General features: G+C 42.9%; 1 protein-coding gene across 6 annotated transcripts in view; it reads right to left on the bottom strand.

Moving 5' to 3' along the window:
- Nucleotides 1-12,078: 12,078 nt before the first annotated feature.
- The window catches only part of STAG2 (STAG2 cohesin complex component), a 69,110-nt gene continuing 59,676 nt past the window's right edge, over nt 12,079-21,512 (bottom strand). For 5 of the 6 annotated variants that reach the window (XM_081847872.1, XM_081847875.1, XM_081847874.1 and 2 more), the window contains 6 exons: nt 20,691-20,896; nt 18,913-19,102; nt 18,709-18,820; nt 17,524-17,655; nt 17,128-17,205; nt 12,079-14,448 (listed from right to left, as the gene is read on the bottom strand). In XM_081847872.1, coding sequence (XP_081703998.1) covers nt 14,425-14,448; nt 17,128-17,205; nt 17,524-17,655; nt 18,709-18,820; nt 18,913-19,102; nt 20,691-20,896 — 742 coding nt within the window. In that variant the 3' untranslated portion in view covers nt 12,079-14,424. Of the gene's footprint in view, nt 14,449-17,127; nt 17,206-17,523; nt 17,656-18,706; nt 18,821-18,912; nt 19,103-20,690; nt 20,897-21,512 lie in introns of all 6 variants that reach the window. The other variant, XM_081847876.1, reaches the window with a different exon arrangement.

Raw genomic sequence — 21,512 nt, 5'->3', positions numbered from 1 at the left:
CTTCTGCCTGTATCTAGCTTCTAGCTCTCTCATATAACTCTGACCTTTTGTCTTTCTAACTACCAGACTGTTGAGGGAGCAGGGCCCACCCATTTGCTTTCTAGCACAGAACCACTTCCTTTGTTACCTTAACAACCCATACTTAGGCCACTGCCAAGAAACTTGCCTGGCTATTCCAGAAGTTGGATTCTTGTTGGAGCCAGGAATTGGAAGGGACTCAGGAAGACAGCCTTTCCTGCCCCGTCCGCTGCCCCCCTCAACATTACTTTCCCACCATGCATTGCTGGAGAGCATCTGGCCTAGCATTGCAACATTGGGCATTCTGCAGCGCTGCATTGAGGTTGCAGGTTCAGTCCCTGTATGGGACAGCTACATATTCCTGCATTTCGGGGGGTTGGAATGGATGGTTTTCAGGGTCCCTTTCACCTCTACAGTTCCATGAAATCTAGTCCCTCCTCTGCAAGTACGTGTTGAGGTATGTGAGTCTGAAATATGTATGAAATGGGGGAACACAACACCTCCCTCCCAAGATGAAAAAATGCCACCATGCTGTCATATAATAAAAATTATTATTCATTTCAGTGTGCTGTTTTCTTTCCCTTTTTTTGTTGCTACTTTCCTTGACTCAGAGATATTTTATTTCTGGTGGTTCGGTTCTTCATTCATTTTTCTCTAAGGACCTGTAAGTATTTGCATTCTGCATTGCCCAACCCAGTGCCCTATCTACAAGCTCAGGTGAAGAAGAAAAAAGGATAATGTAGTGTTCAAAAAACGGGTAACCTAAACAGTCAAGGGGATGGAGTGGCTGCCCTGTGAAGAAGTGTCGCAGCATCTGGGGCTTTTAAGTTTAAAGAAAGGATGAGGAAGAGGCAGCATGGTAAAGTAAAGGGGCCCCTGATCCTTAGGTCCAGTCGTGGCTGACTCTGGGGTTGTGGTGCTCATCTCGCTTTATTGGCCGAGGGAGCCAGCGTACAGCTTCCGGGTCATGTGGCCAGCATGACTAAGCCGCTTCTGACGAACCAGAGCAGCGCACGGAAACGTTGTTTACCTTCCCGCTGGAGTGGTACCTATTTATCTGCTTGCACTTGATGTGCTTTCGAACTGCTAGGTTGGCAGAAGCAGGGACCGAGCAATGGGAGCTCACCCCGTCGTGGGGATTCAAACCGCCGATCTTCTGATCAGCAAGTCCTAGGCTCTGTGGTTTAACCCACAGCGCCACCCCACAGTGCCACCCGCAGCATGGTAGAAGCTTATAAAATTATCCCTCAGTCTATGGGTCCACATGGCTAGGGTGTTCAGAACATTTGCAAAGCATTTGTCCATGATGGCCTGCACAGTGGCAGAGCTTCATGCTCTGGCACTGGGGAGAGAGAGAGAGAGAAGACGGGGTGGGGCTGACGCGCGTCCCAGGGGCGTGGCGCGCGTCCCAGGGGCGTGGCACCCAGCGTGAGCGGGGGTGCAGCCACGATGGCACCCCACCGGGATTGCACTGCCGGGGGCGGTGCACTCTCCCCCCACTCCTTCCTCCACCAGTGGGCCTACTGTCATCGTAGAGGGATCCCCATGAGGGATCCCCATAAAGCCAATCAGATACCCTGTTTTGACTCATTTCCTCCTTCCCCTTTCCCCAATTGGCTAGAGAGTTCCAAACCTTTCCCTATTGGTCCATGATGGCCTACCGTCATGGTAGAGGGGGTCACATGACCTGGTAAAGCCAATTGAATACCCTGTTTGGCTGAGGGTTCAAAACCTTGCCTTATTGGTCCACATGGCTACGGGTTTCAAACTTCATCCTATTGATCCACGATGGTCTACTGTCATCGCAGAGCAGTCCCGTGGTGCTGTAAAGCCAATCAGATACCCCATTTTGGTCCTGAGGTGCTAAAGTTCTATGCACACTTACAGTGCAGTAATCCTCAATTAACACAGCTACCATTTACTGCTAAGTAAACATGGATCAGATCAGTTTCTCATTATGAAATGAAAGTTCTCTCCCCTCTCCCTGACAGGAGCTCTAACATGACTCAAGCTCTTAAAAATATGACACTTATGGGGAAGACTCTGAGCCATGCCCTCCCTTAGACATGGAGATTATGACAATGGACTTGTGCATTTGAATGGCAGAACAATGTTTACAAATGTAATATGTAATTGCATATGCCACATGAAATAATATGTCATTTATACAAACTCTTGTGTTTGGATTTACCTTTTCTCTGTGTCCAGTCGCAACTATACTGTCTGAGATGTTTTAGTTGTATTACAGTAGACCCACAGCTTGTGCGCATTTAACTTGTGCACATTCAGCTTTATGCGCTTGGCAATTTAAAAAAATAAAAAATTAAAGGGGACAGAAAGTGGGTGGGCAAACAGGAAAAGAGATTTTGGTGACCCCAGTCACAGTGAGACTGCAGCATGAAACCTTCAGTAGGTCTGTTGCTTTCACTTATGACTGTGATGGGATTAATAGTGGGTTGAACTGTGGCAATGATTTTGTTTTGTTTTAATTTAATCACACTCAATATGTTAATAGGCTTACTAATGCCGGGATGTCTGTGCTATGAATGACCAGCCATAAGACCCTTTGGGGTAGGCATCCCCAAACTCGGCCTGCCAGCTGTTTGGGACTACAACTCCCATCATCCCTAACTAACAGGACCAGTGGTCAGGGATGATGGTCCCAAAACAGCTGGAGGGCCAAGTTTGGCCATGCCTGCTTTGGGGTGTTTGTAATACTAATCCTACTCAGAGTTGACCTATTGAAGTTAATGGACATCTCTAACTTAATTACTGAGTAGGAGTAGCATTAGATACAACCCTTTGTTGTTTTTGCTGCAGAAGACTGGCTGGAAATTTCCTCTGGAAAGTACAAATACTTGAAAGATTCTAATCATTCAGAATGGTTCTAAGATCGATACTATTCAGGGTTTTCTTTAACTCATGTATGCCCTCTGCTGGTTAACTAGAGAAAGATACATTTAAAAAATATATATCTTCAATTTCTATCTAGCAGGAATGGAAAATACGTTGCTCTCCAGATGTTGATCCCAGAAGGGACCAAGAGAATTGTATTCCAGGCAACATCTGGAGGACTGAAGCATTTTCCCCTCTGCCTTACAAAAACTGATTTTTTTATTTTAAAAAATACTATATGGAACAATGGTAAAGGTAAAGGGCCCCCTAACCGTTAAGTCCAGTCGCGGATGACTCTGGGGTTGCAGCGCTCATCTTGCTTTACTGGCCAAGGGAGCCAACATTTGTCTGCAGACAGTTTTTCCATGTGGCCAGCATGACTAAGCCGCTTCTGACAAAACCAGAGCAGTGCACAGAAACACTGTTTACCTTCCCGCCGGAGTGGTACCTATTTATCTACTTGCACTTTGACGTGCTTTCGAACTGCTAGGTTGGCAGGAGCTGGGACCAAGCAACGGGAGCTCACCCCGTCACAGGGATTCGAACTGCCAACCTTCTGATCGGCAAGCCCTAGGCTCTGTGGTTTAGACCACAGCGCCACCCGCGTCCCATGGAACAGGTGTGCTAATTGTTGCACTCCTTTACAATCTGTGCAGGTGATGGGAAAACCAACACTTAACAGACTTTATGGAGCAAGGGTTAGTGACCTCTGGAAAACCTCCAGCTGTTGTTGCACCAGAACTCCCATTATCCTTGGGACTGGGATACCTGAAAGATAACCCCTTATATAACCAACCAACAGTGGTGTAGCATGGGTTGCAAGTGCCCGGCAAGTTAAGTATTGTGTGGGCCATTAGCATTCCCTGAGTCCTTTCCACCAGTCCAATATTGAACCCCTTACCCCATCAACACACATGTATTGTATCTCCAGTAAGTGTGCTTGGGATCCTAGCCTTCAACATGGAAAGGTGTACATGGGGCAACAATCAGGTGTTTACGAAGCCAGCATGCAGTCCTCAGGCTGGTGGCGGCTCCCTGTTGAGTGTTGCCCAGGCAATTGCTCTGTGGGTGAGAAGATCCTGCAGATCTCATGTTAAGAGGAGGCCCATTCCATACAATGTAGGAATTTAGTGTCTTGGTACCGACCCATTGGAAATCCCTCCTGTTAAATTTTAGGCTGCTGCCATCTGTTTTCTTTTTTGTGTGTGTGCCTACTGAAGACCTTTTTCAGACTGCATGTGTACTGGACCTGCTTTTAGATATTTTACTTGGTTTATTGCTTGCGTGATTGCTTGCCTTCTTTGGGAGGAAGGGTGCGATAGAAATTTAATAAACAAAGAAACACCCCTGACAACTGAGCTGCAGCCTTGCAGCATCTTGAGGGCCATTGGTTGCTCACCCCTGGTCTACACTGACTGGCAGTGGCCCTCTTTTGAATACAAAAAAGAAGAAGAAATAAACTCATGTGCTTGCCCATTCCTTAAACCAAAGATCCTGCTTCAAAAAGACATGGTACCAGATATGGGGCAGGGGAAATAAGCTGGTTATTAAAACTGCAACAGAAAATGAAAGTTTTCCTCTGCCAGCCTTAGTATTTAGCAGCATTCACCACATGAATAGAGGCATCGCACACAGGAAGTCTGCCTGCACCTGCTCACAGCTGGTCCAGCTGCAGGATCCACAGAGGCAGATCTGGGTTCCAGGAAGTGTCGTCTTCTTCTTCTTCTTCTTTATTAAATGTCTATACTGCTCTTCATCCAAAGAGCGCAGGGCGGTTTGCAATATAAAACATACCATAATAACAAACAAAAATACACAGACCCAAACACAGTTTAAAAGACCACAGATTGTTAAATCAGCCAAAGACCTGGGAGGAAAAAGGAATGTTTTCACCTGGCACCTAAAGATATGTAATGAAAGTGCCAGGCAAGCCTCCCTGGGGAGAGCATTACACAAACAGGGAGCCACTGCAGAAAAGGCCCCGTTCTCATGTTCCCACCTTCCAGACCTCTCATGGGGTAGTTCATACGGGGAAAGGCGGTCCTTGAAGTTTTGCAATTCTGAAATGTTTAAGGCTTTATAGGTAAAAACCAACACTTTGAATTGGACATGGACACTAATTGGCAGCCAGTGCAGTCAGGCCGAGATTGGTGTTATATGTTTAAACCATCTTGCCTTGGTGAACAATTGGGCTGCCAAATTCTGCACCAGCTGAAGTTTCCAACTATCTCCAAAGGCAACTCCACATATAACATGTTGCACTAATCTAACCTAGAGGTTACCAGAGCATAAAGGGCAGTAGTTAGGCTCTCCCTGTCCAGATAGGGGCATAGCTGGGCCACCAACCAAAGTTAATAGAAAGCATTCTACGCTATTGTGGCATCCAGAGTCTCATGAGACAGCAAATGATCCAGAAAGATTCTTAAGCTATGTACCTGCTCCTTCGGAGGGAGTGTAACCTCATCAAGAGCAGGGCAACCACCCATCTGGTCTAGGGAGCCACCCACCAGCAGTGCCCCAGTGTTATATGGATTGAGCTTTGGTTTGTTGGCTCTCATCCAATCCATTACTGAGGCAAGACAACAGTCTTGCATATCCATCGCCACACCTGAAGATGTAAAGGAGAAGTAGAGCTGTGTGTCATCGGCATATTGCTGACAATGTACTCCAAAAACTCTGGATGTCCCTACTCAGCAGTTTCACATAGATGTTAAAGAACATAGGGGACAAAATCAAACCCTGAGAAAGCCCATATTGAAAGTTCCATGGGACCGAACACTCCCCAAGCATTACCCTCAGGAAGTGAACATCCAAGGAGGACTGGTACCACCACAAAGTGGTACTACCTACCCCTAACTCAGGCAGCCACTCCAGAAAGATATCAAGGTCAATGGTATCAAAAGTCAACAATTAAGAGGGGCATATGTCTCTCCTGACAGAGGTCATTATAAAGAATGACCAAAGCACATTCTGTCCCTAAAACCCAATTGAAATGCATCTATAAAATTGGCTTCATCCAACAGAGCCTGGATCTGGTCCATGACCACCTGCTTAAGAACCTTGCCAGAAATTGCTTAGATTTTCCAAATACAGGGAGGGTTTCCTAAGGAGTGGTCTTATCACTGTCTCCTTCAAGCAAGCAGGAACCACCTCCTCTCACAAGAAAACATTAATCACCTCCCTGGCCCAGCCAGCTGTCTCCTCCCCGCTAGTTTTTATCAGCCAAGAGGGCAAAGGGTTCAGAACACAAGCAGGTCGCTCTGACTGATCAAAGCGCTATGTTTGTGTCCTTGGGCCTTACTGAAACTCATCCAAGAGGACAAAGTAGTGCCACATAGCCTCCTCTGCGTAACATCGGAGATAAGGTCTCACCAGATGCAAGTGATTTGGTCTTCAAAATGCTTTGTAAACAAGTTACAGTGAGCTTCCATTGGTTTTGCTGCCTCCTTTGGGGCAGACCATCAATGGTCCCACTCTACCCAGAAAAGCTCTGCAGGGTGGCCAGAAGCCCGAGTTCCATGAGACATTGGGGAGGCTCATCACATGCACCTGATGTCACATGTGCAACACATACATGTGACTTCACAAATGTCAGGAGGAGGCAGTAAGGCCTGGCAAGGCCTGCCACCACTGTAGGGAGGCCTAGCACGACCCAGTCCCTCAAGATTCAGGGCATGGGCATAGCCTAAGGCAGAGCAGGGACAGCTGCCCCCACCCCAATAAAGTAAATCAATAGAAATACTTAACTGAGTTTCTGCCCCCACTAACATAAAGCCTGGCTATGCCCATATGGACCATAAAGAAGGCTGATCGCTGAAGAATTGATGCTTTTGAATTATGGTGCTGGAGGAGACTCTTGAGAGTCCCATGGACTGCAAGAAGATCAAACCTATCCATTCTTAAGGAAATCAGCCCTGAGTGCTCACTGGAAGGACAGATTGTGAAGCTGAGGCTCCAATACTTTGGCCACCTAGTGAGAAGAGAAGACTCCCTGGAAAAGACCCTGATGTTGGGAAAGATGGAGGGTACAAGGAGAAGGGGATGACAGAGGACAAGATGGTTGGACAGTGTTCTCGAAGCTACCAGCATGAGTTTGACCAAACTGCGGGAGGCAGTGGAAGACAGGAGTGCCTGGCGTGCTCTGGTCCATGGGGTCACGAAGAGTCGGACACGACTAAACGACTAAACAACAACAACATGCCCATGAATGGAGGCACTAAAGCATGTCTTCTTTGCTGCCTTCATTGCCACTAAGTAGGCTTGATCACAAACCCCCAGCAGCGTTCAATGCATTTGCCCCTTCTTTGCTTTGTAGCTGGTGTTGCAGCTAGGAGATGCAGGTACAGGTCACAAGACTGCTGCTTCTCTCAGCTGCTAAGGCTGGCTTGCCTGATGGTGAAAGGCTCAACAGGTGCAAGGCCAGCAGGAGTGAGTGGGTAGCTGTGGGTGGTGAGAATATTTCTCCGCTTGCCCCCCCCCCCCCCATTCTTGCCCCAAACAGCAGTCAGTCCCTTGGTTCCTGGGTTGCCTCACCACCCCTCACGGAACTGGCGCTGCTGTTGGAGTGACTACTGTAGCCAAAGCCACTGCGGGGCGCTCTTGGTTTACTCGCTGTTTTGGAGAGCTAGAGTCTGAAGCGCGCACAGCACCAGGGGCTTTTGTGAGCGAGAGAAAGCTCGCCAAGGGGCTGGGGCTTGTGTGCTCTCGTGGGTTCCTGTTGCTGGAGCCTGGGAAAAGAGGCTGTGGCCGGTACAGCAATGCCTTGGAGAAACACTGAGTAGGCGTTTAGGTGCGCGGGGGGTATGTGTGCATGCAGGTGAAGTAAAAGTAGGGCCATCCCTAGCTTAGGGCTTATGCACACATTCCCCACCACCACCTATTTCCTGCGCTTCCTTGTCGGAGCGCAGGAAGTCCCGCTCTTAAATCTGAATAAGAGCAAACGTCAATGCGGGAGAAGGGGCGATTTGTCACCACCTGGGCAAGCATGTGCACTCTCCCTTTCTCGCTGACTTGGAAAGTTGCTTTTTTCTTCCCCCTCTCCTGGCTTGTGGGCTTCTCCTCGCTGCTCTGATTGCCTCTCTCAGTGCTCAGTGGGGTTGGGGAGCTGGGGAGCTGGGGGCAGGGGCGGATGGGGACAGGCGAAGATCGACCTAACCCAGCTGCGCCGACCTTTGCTTTGTTTGAAAGCTTTGCAATTTCAAAGGAACCAGGTTTATGCAATAGCATAAACCAGTCAATCGCAGAACCAGTCAAGCAGAGAGAAACCCGTGGCAGTTTCTGAGCGGAGCGTTGTGGGGAGGGAGGAAAAGACGCATCCGAATCTATTCATTTATTGGTGATTTGAGGGCACGATCCACGGGGCAGTTCTCGGGTCCTTCAAGGCGTTTGCGCAGAATTTCCCAAGAACACACCTTTTCAGTGGAGGTTTTTATTAACTCACGGCACTTGAAAAAATAAATAAATCACCGCCTGTGCGATTCCGCGACCAACAACTGACCATTTCCGCGTGGTGGTGGTGGTGTGGTTTAGAGTGTTGGAGCAGGATCAGGGTTCGAATCCCCACTCCGCCATGAAGATTACGGGGTGACCTTAGGCTAGTCATTTCCTCTCAGCCCAACCACCTACCTTTGTGGAGATTAAACGAGGAAAAAGAGAGCAATGCGCCATCTTGAGCTCAGGTGGGATAGAAGCGCAATAAATAAATCTCTAAGGCGTGTTTAAAAAACACCTCCTTGTATACCATCATTAAAGTTGGCTTTCAGAGCTCCAAAGGATTCTGGGGCGCTGCTCCCTGATATGGGGCTTACCCTATTCAGGATGTCTGGAGGTTTCGGTTGGATGATTTCCCGTATCACCCCAGACTATTAAATAAACTGCCACCATCGATGCTTTTTACAAAGCGCATGTGCTCTCGCTGCCTGGGTAACACTGACCAGCCAGGTCTACTCGGAAGCAACACTTCCTCGCTGCAATAAGGCGGGCTTCCTAGCCAGCGTGCTTGCTGAGGATAGCAGTCCCTTCACATCCTACGTTTCGGTTACGTACTTTGTTTTTAAAGCACAAATAAGTTTCACTTCCCTATTGGAAATAGGGGACAAACGCTGAGCATCGGATCGCTTCGGGAGAGGAACCTGGGGGAGAGTCAGCCTCCTCGCTACCTGGGGTTTTGTTTTTGGATCCGCTAAATCAGTGGGCAAAGAGCAGTTTTGTGGCAGCAGAACTAGATCTCTCCTCCCCATCCGCACTCCCCCCCCCCCAGCCTTGAACTAAAAGCAGCTTGCGCGCGCACACAGCATTTTAAATAACACATCTATTTCTGCTTTCCCCATTCTGCTTTTCCTAAGCGTCAAAATTATGGACTATTCTCCGATTCTCCCCTGCAGTAGTTAGAAATATATTCCCTTTTTTTAAATCATTACTGACGACTTGGGAGCCAGGATTTAATGTTTATCAAAGGCTGTGTCATTTAACGTGAGGTTGTATCTGCCATGTGAATTCATAGTTGTGAAGCGAAAGCTAAGAACTGTTTAAAATGTTCCAGTTTGAATTTTCTTTTTTTTCTCCTCAGCCAATTTGGTCCTTTTCTAATCCAGCATGGAAACATGCAACTGGTATGTGATTAAATGTTCTTTTTAGTATGGTTTTTATTAACTATCTGTGGTATGGAGTGGTTGGAATTCAGGTGTCACTTGACAGCACCTTCCTATGCATCTCTAGGCAGAATTCCTGCAGAGTTCAATGGGACTTACTCCCAGATAAATTGCTAGGATAACAGCCTATTTACAGTACTATTTCATGCTTTGTCAAGTGCGCTTTACAGAAATGGTCCACAAAAGCCTGTGGCACAATGCTTTTGCTAAATTTTAAAATGCCACCAGTATCTTTGCGACTTTATTAAAGAAGCAACAACGCAGTTCTAGCCGTGCCTACCCAGAAATAAAGGAATTTAACGGGGCTTGTTTCCACATAAGCGGGGCTAGGACTGCGGCCTTGAATGGGGAGTTGTGCTCATGTAAACATTTACAAATTGACTGCTTGTAGATAAGGTAGGAGTCATGTACTCACTTATTCGGGGAGGGCATAATGGCTGTGAATTTGTAAGTTTTCTGTTTAGAAGTAATGAAATAAGTAATGAAAACATGATTTTGGTTTACTGTTTTACTCATAAATGGCAGGGGGGTTTTATATCATTTATAGACAACGCAAGTGCTGCTTAAAATCTGAGTTAAATGCTGAGGGCTGAGATTTGGAGATTTCCGAGCTCTCACTTTTAGAGGGACAACCTGCAAATTAGACTAGCCATAGACTAGCCACCACCAATCTAACCCAGCATAGTTTATTGCAAGCAGTGGTTTTCCAGAGTCTCAGACTGGTCTTTAGACTCCTTTTCCTAAGCAGAGATGTGAACAGGATGGACACAGTGGAATTCAGTGTCTCAGAATGTAGTGATGGTCACCAGCTTAGACTTCAAGAGTAGACAAGCTCAGTGGGTAGAGCATGACTCTTAATCTCAGGGTTGTGAGTACAAACCCCATGTTGAGCAGAAGATTCCTACGGTCCCTTCCAACTCCACAATTTTAAGATTCTATGGTTAAGGCTATCAAATACTAGTCATGAAGGCTATGTGCTACTGTCAAGGGGGCGAGAGTGTTGGATTGGTCCTGCTGCTCTGCCTGCACCATGCCAGCCACTCCACTGGCTGCTGCCTCTAGGCATGTACCAATCTTCTTCACAGTGGCATTCTTGTGTCTGCCTTGTTTGCAAGGGCCATGCAAATTTGCCAAAAGTGACTCAGTATGTTGGTGGGGCTGTGGAGAAGGCAGGAGGCAAAGAAGAGGTGACTCTTCCCTGTTGTTTTCATTATATTAAAAAGCACCCATAAGTAACAACGGGAGAGGCACCATTCTCCCTCAGCGGTAAAATGTCTTGCACCTGCTGGAGGCTGTCAGTAACATGCAAGTGGAAAACGTACTGCAGGAATGCTGACCCCCAACTCCACAATGTGCAGGCAGTGTAATTGAGAATTGGCACATCAAGAGAAACTTGCCATTACTTCATTGCAGAAGAGAATTTCTACATGCAGAATGTTAAGCTGGGCCACTAAAACTGCATATGCATCACACCCAGTTGTTTTGATATGCTTTCTGCAAATAGGGCAGCTATGACAGGACACTAGACATGTTTTGTATAGAAGCTGCTTGAGGTGTCGAATGGAATCATAGGATTCTAGAGTTGGAAGTGATCCTGAGGGTAATCTAGTTCAACCCGCTGCAATGCAGGAATCTCAGGTAAATCATATATGAAAAATGAGGTGTTTACCAAATTCTGGGAAACTGGCACTGAAATCAGAACTGCAGGTGGATTACGTTAATTCAGAAAGTACATTTATGTGACTCCATCCAAGTAAACAGTAAAATTATTTGGAAATTTGTAATCTGTCAAATCCTGTAGTGTGAAGAAGTTTCCCCCCAGTCTTGATATAGAAGAGTAACTTGTTACAAACTCCGAAAGCTCTCAGGCTAGCTATCCAAGGTGAAAAACAGATGGAACAAGTCTGAGACCATCTTGTCTTCCGAGCTTTTTCGACTTGGCCTGGGAGGGAAGAGGACTGACTACAACTACAAAAACTGAGGCTGCTGAACAGACTCTTGGGCTGGGGTGTTTTTTGGGGGATAGGGGTGTTGCTGTTGTTTTTTGTACCTTTATTTTACATCTTGTGATTTAGCTGAAATTGTTCAGCTTGGTTGTGTATTTTTTGATGTCTTTTTATTGTCTATGACCACTTTTGCCATGTTGCAGTTATGTATTTTTTTCAGGTTGTAAGCAGTCTTGAATATGGAACTATAGAAAGGCGGCATACAATATTATGCACGTATATGTGTATATATGTGATTCATCTTGTGTCATGTATTATGGATAGATGTCAGCTACACAAGGTCTCACTGAAAACAATGGAAACTTAAATCCCACTGATTTCAATAGATAGTACCTATGCATTCTTAGAAATCTTTGCTATTGGTTCTTATTTTCAAATAAGTGTGCATCAGAATGCAACATCGATCATTATTAAGTTTTGATAAGACTGTATGCATATGCCCACAATTACAGTAGCAACACAGAATCAGAACAATTTAAATCAGACCAACTTAATACAGGTGCTAGGGCTTCTGCAGAGCTTGGACTTTCAACAACTTTAATGAACACCAGTGAACAGCTTATATCCCTAAAAATTCTTTTCTCTTGATGAGCTTGATAAATACAATTACAATTCGGGCAGGTAGGAGAATGGGGGGTGGGGAGGAGACACAAACTTATCTTCAGTTAAAGAAATGTTTACACCAATCATCATTGCATAACATCTCTACTTTAAATTATTAACCCAATTAGTGCTTTATTCACATTTTAAAAACTTGTACAATTTATTACAAATATAAAACAGTGCATTTTCCATACATTATCCCAATTCTGAGACAAAAACGCAAAAGACATGGAAAAAGCTTTAATTTTTATAAACATAACATTTGCACCATTCATACTCTTTTTTATTTTCTCCTCTACCCTTGATTCAAAAAGATCAAACTTACAACATACTGTAGGTTTATTTTTATTCAAAAAGTTACTTGTCTCAAGACATAAATACAAATCAGAAAACAGTACAATTAGGACAATAGAATGTGGAGGACAACAGGTTAAGGTAAATATATAAAACATTTTTAGTTTGAAAACATAAAGCTGTAAGAACTGCTTTCACAAAGAAACACTCCTTCAAGAGTAAGAAAAAAATCAGCTTAAGTTTAAATCATATATACAGTCCTTTCAGCAGTTCTATTTAAATGCAGTGGTGTGGAGAAGGGGGGAAATATAGGCAGTACGTTTTTAGACATGATAGTATGAAGCTAGGCAGATTGGCTCTGTGTGTTCATTAACCCATGATTTTTCAAAATAATTATGTCATCACGATACTTTAGAAAACCTATGGTTTATGGCTACCACAGCCCACAATTTGATTTTTTGAATGAATAAGAGGCCTTTTTAAAAATATTTGCTTATCTGAGGAAGTTATTGTATTGCAAGCATTTTAAGGCGCATGGAATGATTAGAAATTATATACCTCAAGAGCTGAGAGACAACTGACAAAAAATATACATATGTAATATAAGTTAACATTTCCTTTAAAGTGATGTGTAGCTGCCTAAGCCTTGCAGTGAGTTGATGTCAAAATGGCATAGATCCATGTTTTTATTTAGAATGGTTAAATTTAATTGTGAAAAAGTCATGAAATGAAATTTAAAGCTTAGCTTTCAAAGAATATTATGGGGGGAATTGATGAATTCTATTATCCAATTTAATTTACATATAGAGGAAATGTACTGTAACCTGTTAGAAGTATTAACCTGAAGACTGCTTGCAAAGACAGAGATAGATAAACCAATATAAAATACAAAATTAAAAATCATTTTTAAAGCATGAGTTTTCATGCTCATCTATTTTTAAACATTGTTAAACTTTCAATATATTTCTGAAACCTCATAATTTTTAAGTTGGAATTTAAAAGTAAGAAAAAACTAAACAAACTGCGCAATTATAAAATCAGCACCAATTTATATATATATATATATATGTATGTATATTTATATATATATATTTATTTTATTTAGAATTTAGACCCCTATTCCCACACTCTAATAAGCTGTATATTTTTTGTTTAGATTTTTTTTTTCTGCAAACATACTACAATAAGCTTCTTTATTTGGAGACAAAATACAGTGGCACTACTGGAAGGAATTTCACAACATTACATTTTTCTTAAAGGACAAGCAAACTCTCAGGGTCATAAATGGGTAAGCAGGATTGATCTCAGTGCTTTCTGGCAGTTTATGGTTTCTGAATATTTCATGAATATGCAATAAGCAACTTTTGGGAGGCTTGGGCATTTTAAGTCCTAAAATAGATTTTGAGTAAAACAATCAGCTTGTAAGTTTATTTCTCTCTATGATTATTGTAAATTAACCAATGCTTCGGTTGACCAAAATTTATAGCATTTCGCTGAAAATGCTTCAAGTCCCTTCCAACAATTCAATGATTCTCTGAACCATCCCATCATTTCAGCTCATAATTTCAACAGTAATCTAGAATAAGTAATGATTATTTGAATTCTATCAGAAAAATCATAAAGAGGAGGGCTAGAAAATGCACCAAGCCCCTATCCAACAGCTACGAATTTCAAAAAAGTGATTATTTACTATGATTTGGAAATAAACTAATATTACATAAATAAAATACTGGTTTGCCAAAAGAAACTGTAGCTTATCCTCAAGTTGTTTACTTGTCCTTTATGTTTCAGGCAAACAAAACTGCCTCTTAAATGTACTGGATCTTGTAAGCACATCATTCTCCTTAGAGAAAAAATCTTATTTAGAATATCGCTGTATCTACCACATGTTTTTTATTTTAAAAATCTCTTCCACATTAGAAAACAACTTCAGCATGGTGTTATCGGTTGTAGTGGAATTAAAACATTGATACCCCAAGAACCTAAAAGAGAGGGGAAAAATGTATGAAGTTGAGATCAGGTTGTAATTTTTTTTTCACCAGTGTCTACAGCAGTTAATATCTATAAACAGAAAATACTTTTAGTGTATACACCAGCAGCGTGAAGCTGTCTGCCAGGCCTCTTATTATACAACATCCACTGAGAAAGGGGAGCCCTAAGTGTAGATGCTAAATCGCTGCTTGCCCTATCTGGGGAACTCTTTCTCAGTGCAAGCCAATCAGCGTGGAAAGAGAGAATGGGGTTGAGTCTGTGTGTACATTTTGGCCTTGGGACACTTTGGGTGCTGGTCCCTACTTTGGGCATGCTGCCCCCAACCCCTTTCCCCTGAGGGAGTTTAGCCTGAAGCAGGGAGTCCCACATCCCAGTAAATACTAAGTAGAAAATAGAGCATTACAACTTTTTCTCTTTTCCTCATGATGAAATTGGGTTAGTGGGAATATATAAAGAACTGCAAATCCAGAAGGTAATGCAGCTTATTCATATTTAAGCTACAACGTATTTCAGCTACATGCAGAAGAAATGTTATGCAAATAATTTCAGTTGGGTTGAGTACACCAAGACAATATTTAACATGAATCTGTAGAATACAGAAAGCAGGTCACTAGAAGTGAAGACTTTTCATTTTTCCAACTGTGGTTACATTAGAATTATTAGAACTGTACTAAAAAATATTTATGTGTAGAGAAACCAAGGGTAAAATTTGAATCAATGTGCATTTCTTTATATATACATTTCCATATCTACCAGTTGTTTCCCTTTCAGGTGCCTATGCTAGAAAAACAATGAAATAGAACTTATGGCTTGGAGGGAAAAGTTAAAAGAAGTCTAGTAAAGGTTATTGTTTCCTTCTGAAATTAAAAGCCAAAGTCTGTCTATTTCTAAAAACTATGTATTCACATTCAGGTAGGTAGCTGTGTTGGTCTGACACAGTCAAAATATATAAGAAAATTGTCCTGTAGCACCTTAGAGACCAACTAAGTTTGGTTTTGGTATAAGCTTTCATGTGCATGCACACTTCTTCAGAAGATGTATTTACAGCTACCACAAGACTTTTTGATCAAATAATTTAGTATCTACTGCCATCTTGTGGTGCAATTGATAAAATGCTGCTACTTTTCCAATTCAAGCAAAAGGAACTGACTGATTTACTCTAGACCAGCATTCCTTGGTGCACCTTCCACTTTGGCAGCAATCCGCTGTGACACCAATCCACCCCTGCTGCTGTTCCCTCAATCCTACCTATCCCCATGTTCCCCAGAATGGAAGGCAATGGAACTTTTGTAAGAGAGATGTTTATTTGCCATACGCAGCAGGTCGCTGCTATCTTAAACCCCTCAAATGCATGGTGTTGATTTTAAGCAATGCATTTGGGGGACCCAAGATTACAGCTGCCTACAAAAAAATCACCACCAACCCAAGGAAAGAAAAAGGCAGGAAAGGAAGGTGGGGAGAGATCAGAGACTAGGGATGGGAAGAATATAATGAAATGAAAACAAAGACAGGACCAAGAATCACACATGTAGAAAAGACATTGAGTCAGAGGGTGCTCTTAAAAGTTTATGACTAGCCACCCCACCACACCCCCCAACACACATTGGTAGCTATTTTGTGGTCACACCCATGACAAAAAAGGACTACTCTTGACAAAAGTGTGACAACCTGGGTTCCGTGAGGGGGAAAAGGAGGATATAAACGCAAGAAAAGAAAGGAAGCTGGAAGGGCAACAGGATGCTAATTTTAAGTGGATTGTGGTTTAGATTAAATACTGTAAAAATATGCCATTCATTATTAATTTTCCCATGATTGGGTTCAAGAGCCTTTTAGCAATCAGGAAGCAGCAGCTGGGGTATCTGTGTGACTAAACAGTTTACAGATCACCTTCAAAGGCTCTTCCCAACTCCTAATTACTTAACCTGGCCTACTTATGAGTGATTGAAATACTAGTCAAATAGAGTAAATATAGAGCCCAATAACTACAGTGGTACCTTGGGATGCAAATGGGATCCGTTCCGGAGCCCCGTTCGCATCCCAAATAGAACATAAGACGCGACAGCGCGTCTGCGTGTGCCGTGTTTTGCCGCTTCCGTGCACGATGTCATTTTGACCATCTGCACATGCGCGAGCGGAGAAACCCGGAAGTAACACACTCCATTACTTCCGGGTCGCTGCGGAGCGTAACCTGAAAATACTTATCCTGAAGCGTATTTATCCCGAGCTATGACTGTAACACAATTGTTTTTACATTGGGAAGATACTCTCTAGGAGAAAGGTTCTGTGGTGTTTAGTCTCTTATTTTTTATTGTAACTTTTAATGGGTCCACATTTTCACTAGAGTAGTCAAAATTTGTGGTTCTGTGCCTCATCTCACCATGAGCTTCAGGGGCACTAGTACTGTAACTAGAGGTCAGGAACAATTCCCCTACTAGATACAAACTCAGGAGGAAGGGGCAGCCCATTTCATGGCAACCTTCAGGCTCAACTGGGAGTACTTCTGGAATGAACGCAGAATTTATGTGCTAGCACCTTCCAAGCTCTGAGCCAAGTAGAAGGTCCTTACCACAGCTGCCAAGGAGGAAGTGATGTTTGCCCTGACAAACTAATTTGTAGATCATCAAATATTGAAATTAAATACATTACCCAGCTTGTCATATCACACTTACAGATTCATCCATGATTGAAGCAGGATCAAAGAAATCTGGCTTTAGCTCTGTTCTCTCTCTCCTGTTCTTTGATGGTGGCTGAAAAGCAAACCAAGTATCATCATATTTGGATGTTTATTTATGCAATCTGCTTAGACCATCTAAAATTAATACACATACTTCTACGAGTTTTATTTAAAATGTGTCAGCCAGTGAATAAAATCTAGAGATCTGTTAACATTTAATTTAGTTGACATACTAGGCAAAGAAATGGTGCATTCAGATTTAGTTCGCGCAAAAGCAACAATTGCAGCCTAAAACCTGCTGTGGCAGAATCAGTGCAATGCTATAGCCATCTTATGAAGACAGATACAGCAGAGGAAAAGCTTCAAGATAGCAGTAATTGATTTTTCTTACTAAATCGATGTCCATGGTATCGAAATCCATGCCTTCATTGAGATCTTCAATGCGCCCTTCTGATGACATCATCACATCTTCCACAATTGGCTCCTCGTCATCCTCCATTAGACTTGTGCCACGTCGACTGATATTTAAATAGTAATACAGAATTTTAATTTAGTCGTGTAATACATATAACTTATATAAAAAATCCATTGGCATTTGCCATCAAGTTACTTACAGAAAGTAAGCACTGGCAATAAAAACTCGACTATTGGAAGCTCTCAAAAGTTTATCTCCAAAAAAAAGTCACTCAGAGAATGAAACAACTTAAAAATGTAATAAATAAATGTGTGAACAATGCCTAGCCTTTCACCAATATGTATGTTTGAAACATAAATTAAGAACAATCTCAAAGATGCAGTTTGCATCAAGACCCAACACTAGCAGTTTCTAAAGAGTAAGCGGCTTCAGAAAGCATTAGATGTGCTAGTGCTTTGCCCTCCTTATATGCAGGCACATAATGCATCATTTTTAACTAACTATGAGAAGGGATTCAGCAACTCTTTTAAGATGATGGCTGCATTCAAAGGCTTGCACCACGTGAAATGACTGTCCAGGGTTCCAGCCAAAGACAAATATTCCTTGAGTGCAGTCCACATTGTATTCTCATTTGTCTTCCCATCTATATCCTGCTATGGCTCTGGAACTAGTGCAATTGCAATTCCTCCTTATCCCCCACCCCATCCCCTGGCAAGCTAGCTAGTACTGTTGATATAAATTTGTGTCCAATGTGGCAAACACTGCACCCCTTCCTTATCATTCAGGTACGCAGGGCAGAATGAATGGGTTGAGAACAGCTGTTCCAAAAGAATGAAACATTTTAAACATTTGAAGTTTACTGTGATTTTATGCAACCCAGTCAGATGGGTGGCATTAATAATAATATTTTGTTGTTGTTGTTGTACTAGAAACTCCACCAATTTCAAAGGCACTTTGCTGTGTGGCATTGGGAAAGTTCATGTGAGAAACTTGAGACTAAAGCCCCAAAGGAAGCTACTTTCAGAGTTCTTTAGATCTTGTCCAGATGTATCAAGGCACAAGGACTACAATTAAGAGATAAATAATGTAAACCCAAGGACAAAACATACTAGCGAAGAATAAGCAACATTATATATAGGCAACTGTTGCTTGAGCTTACATGGCATGCTGCAGGTTGGTTCTCAGCTTCACGTAGTTCATGGCTGCTCTCTCCTGCTGCTGTCTCGCTACTTCTTCCTGCTGCCTTTGAGCTAACATCCATGTTACCTGCGTACTTGAAAGAAGAATAAACAAGATTTTAAAAGAAGGGCAGACCAAATATTTCAGTAGTAGCAGCAAAGCAAAAGGAGAGAAGTGTGTATATACTTGTAATCAAGTGGAGGTTGGTGGTGTTCAGGCTGCATTGGATAGACACCCATGTAGCTTTCTTCAGGCCGCAATCTTTTGGGCTCCCTCATGATGGTGGAAGTGAGCTGCGGCGTCTGCATCATGACAGGTGTGTGCATTGTCTGCTCCCTGTTCATCCACATGCTGTCGCTACTGCTGCTTTCCTCAGCTAAAGAGATAAAACAGCTTTAGAATTCAAAACCCTTAACTAAAACAACTAAACAAAACTGCAGTGATATAGGTCACGTCTCTAAGAGTACAGTGCACTAATAAAATACCCTGGCAAGAAACTATCATTTTGTACAAAGCAAAGCAAACTACTTTCACTTCAATGAGCACCTTTCTCAGACAGGGTACTTCCCTCAAGGATGCTTATTAATATATCTTATATATCTTGGAGTCTCTTGCCCAGTCTTTGAGTCTTAACTGTCCTGAGGCACAGCTGCTTAAACTCTTCTGTGACTGGGTGCTTGCTATGGACTCCCCAGATGAGCCCCCGCTGCTTCCACTGTGATTGACATGCGTGAAGCCACTGGACCCAGAGCACACTCTTTAGGATGTAGAGAAAGCAGATGGGGTCTAGGTCCTTCCTGCAGCTGGTTTGCTACAGGGCTGCTCACCAAAACAATCTGCCAAATTCAGAGTAAAGGCCTGGTTAATCATGGGTGAGTGAGACAATCTGTGCTAGCCACTCCCAGCTCCTGACCTACCACTGTCCAATCCTGGATTGGCACAACTTCCCTGATGAATGCAGGGAAACCTCATTTCAGGAGGCTTTAGGTCATCAGGAACAAATGCCAGGGGACAGATTGATTGGCAGGAATAGGTCTACCACATTAGCTGCTCAACCCTTTGCTTTCTGTAGCTCTGAGCGCTTCCCTCCTTTGCCCCTGCCTCCCTCCAACAAGACTTCTGGGCTGGAAGCACTGTACTTGCTAGGCAGTGCTGCCTGTACTGGTTACCTCCAAAAGAATAAGTCTTTGTCTTTTTCTTGAGTTCCTTTCTTCTTTTTAAAGTGTCCCCCTTGTCAGTAACCCCAAGAAAGGACAGTCAAAGGAAGAAAAAGAGCTAGTGTGGTTGCACAGACCTGGCAGTAGACCTCAACACAAATAACAACAACATCTCATTCCCACTTAGTAGGCACATTAGCTCTGCCTGACTACTGGAGCAACTCACCTGATGATCCCCTCCTGTACTGCAGGAAAAAAGAAGCAACAGGCATAGACTCAATGCAGAAAATCCAATTACCACTTCCTAAAATTATATGGCTCCAATTACCACTCCCTGAAATTATATGGTTATCAGGAATATGGCATAGAGTCATTCATCCCCACCACCACTGATAGGTCGTTTCCTGCCAACCCAGCCTTGCCTGCAAAACATGCATCTGCAAAACCGCTTCAACTCATAGAAATCCCTTTCTGGCCCTAACAAAAGTTTGCCCAAGGTCTGTCAGAAGTCACAGAAGAGCAACTATGGTTTCAGAAAACCACAAAGGGAGGCAGGATCACACAAGTCAGTGGTTTGGAGTACAATAAATATGTTATTTTCACTAAGCCAAATTAAGCTGAAAGCTTTCTTATTTTATATATGACAGCTGGGTCAGATCTTTGGAAACAGTGGGCTACAAATAGCTAAGGTTTTGTGAGAGAGGCCTTCCCATTAAATGAAATCAGGAACTGTACTACAGTTTACATTTTAGCACTTCTCAAGTTGAAAGCCAAACATGCTGCAATGAAAAAATTAAAAATCCAAACCTTCTGGTAGTTTCCGCTTCCCTGTAGCTGGTTTTGTTTTTTTGTTCCTTACTGTAGACCCTCGATTACTGATTCCACTAATGACTGACATAGTATCGTCATCACCCCCAGCTAGCAAAGAGTTCCTGTAAGACATGAGTGGAAGCCACACATCTTCTCTTCGGAGAGACATCTGAAAAGTCATGAACTTCTCCAGATATACGTACCTTTAAGAAGGAACAATAAATTATTACTAACACACACTGGATATATATTTAACATAAAAATATCAAAAGTAATGACACAGTTCTCTAAAGCTTTTAAATTCAAAGGTCTAAAGACAGAAACAGCATTTAAGTAGCAATTCTCCCTACAAGAACAAAACAGCTAGCAGCCATGTCCATGTATTGCTTTTGTCAGCACAAACTCTAGCCATTCTTACATCTGCTCATTTTGTTTTTGGGTTATTATGTATTTTGTGTTCTCATTTGGTATTTGTATGTTATGAGCCACACTGTGATCTTTGGATCAAGGGTTGTATACAAATTTAATAATAATAATTGTAATATTAATTCTAATAATAATTCTGCACCCCACTAGCAGACTGCATCAAGTTAGAAAGGACTGTTGAGTTGGCCCTAATCTGGAATGTAATAGCAAACAGACCCCTAGAGCTAGAATGGAATGGAATGGAATGTTGGCTCTGGAACTACTATCAAATTCTCCTCTGGAATTTTTGGTAAAAGCTATTCTTGTTCCATACATCATGGACAACCTACATGTATATCTTGTCCTAATTCTAGTGTCTCAAACAGCAACAAGAAGACTTGGGCACTATGTCCC

Source organism: Podarcis erhardii (assembly GCF_964252035.2).
Source record: "Podarcis erhardii genome assembly, chromosome: Z".
Classification (NCBI taxonomy): Eukaryota; Metazoa; Chordata; class Lepidosauria; order Squamata; family Lacertidae; genus Podarcis; species Podarcis erhardii.
Note: the sequence above shows the minus strand (reverse complement) of the source record. Positions and strands in the feature narration are given on the sequence as shown.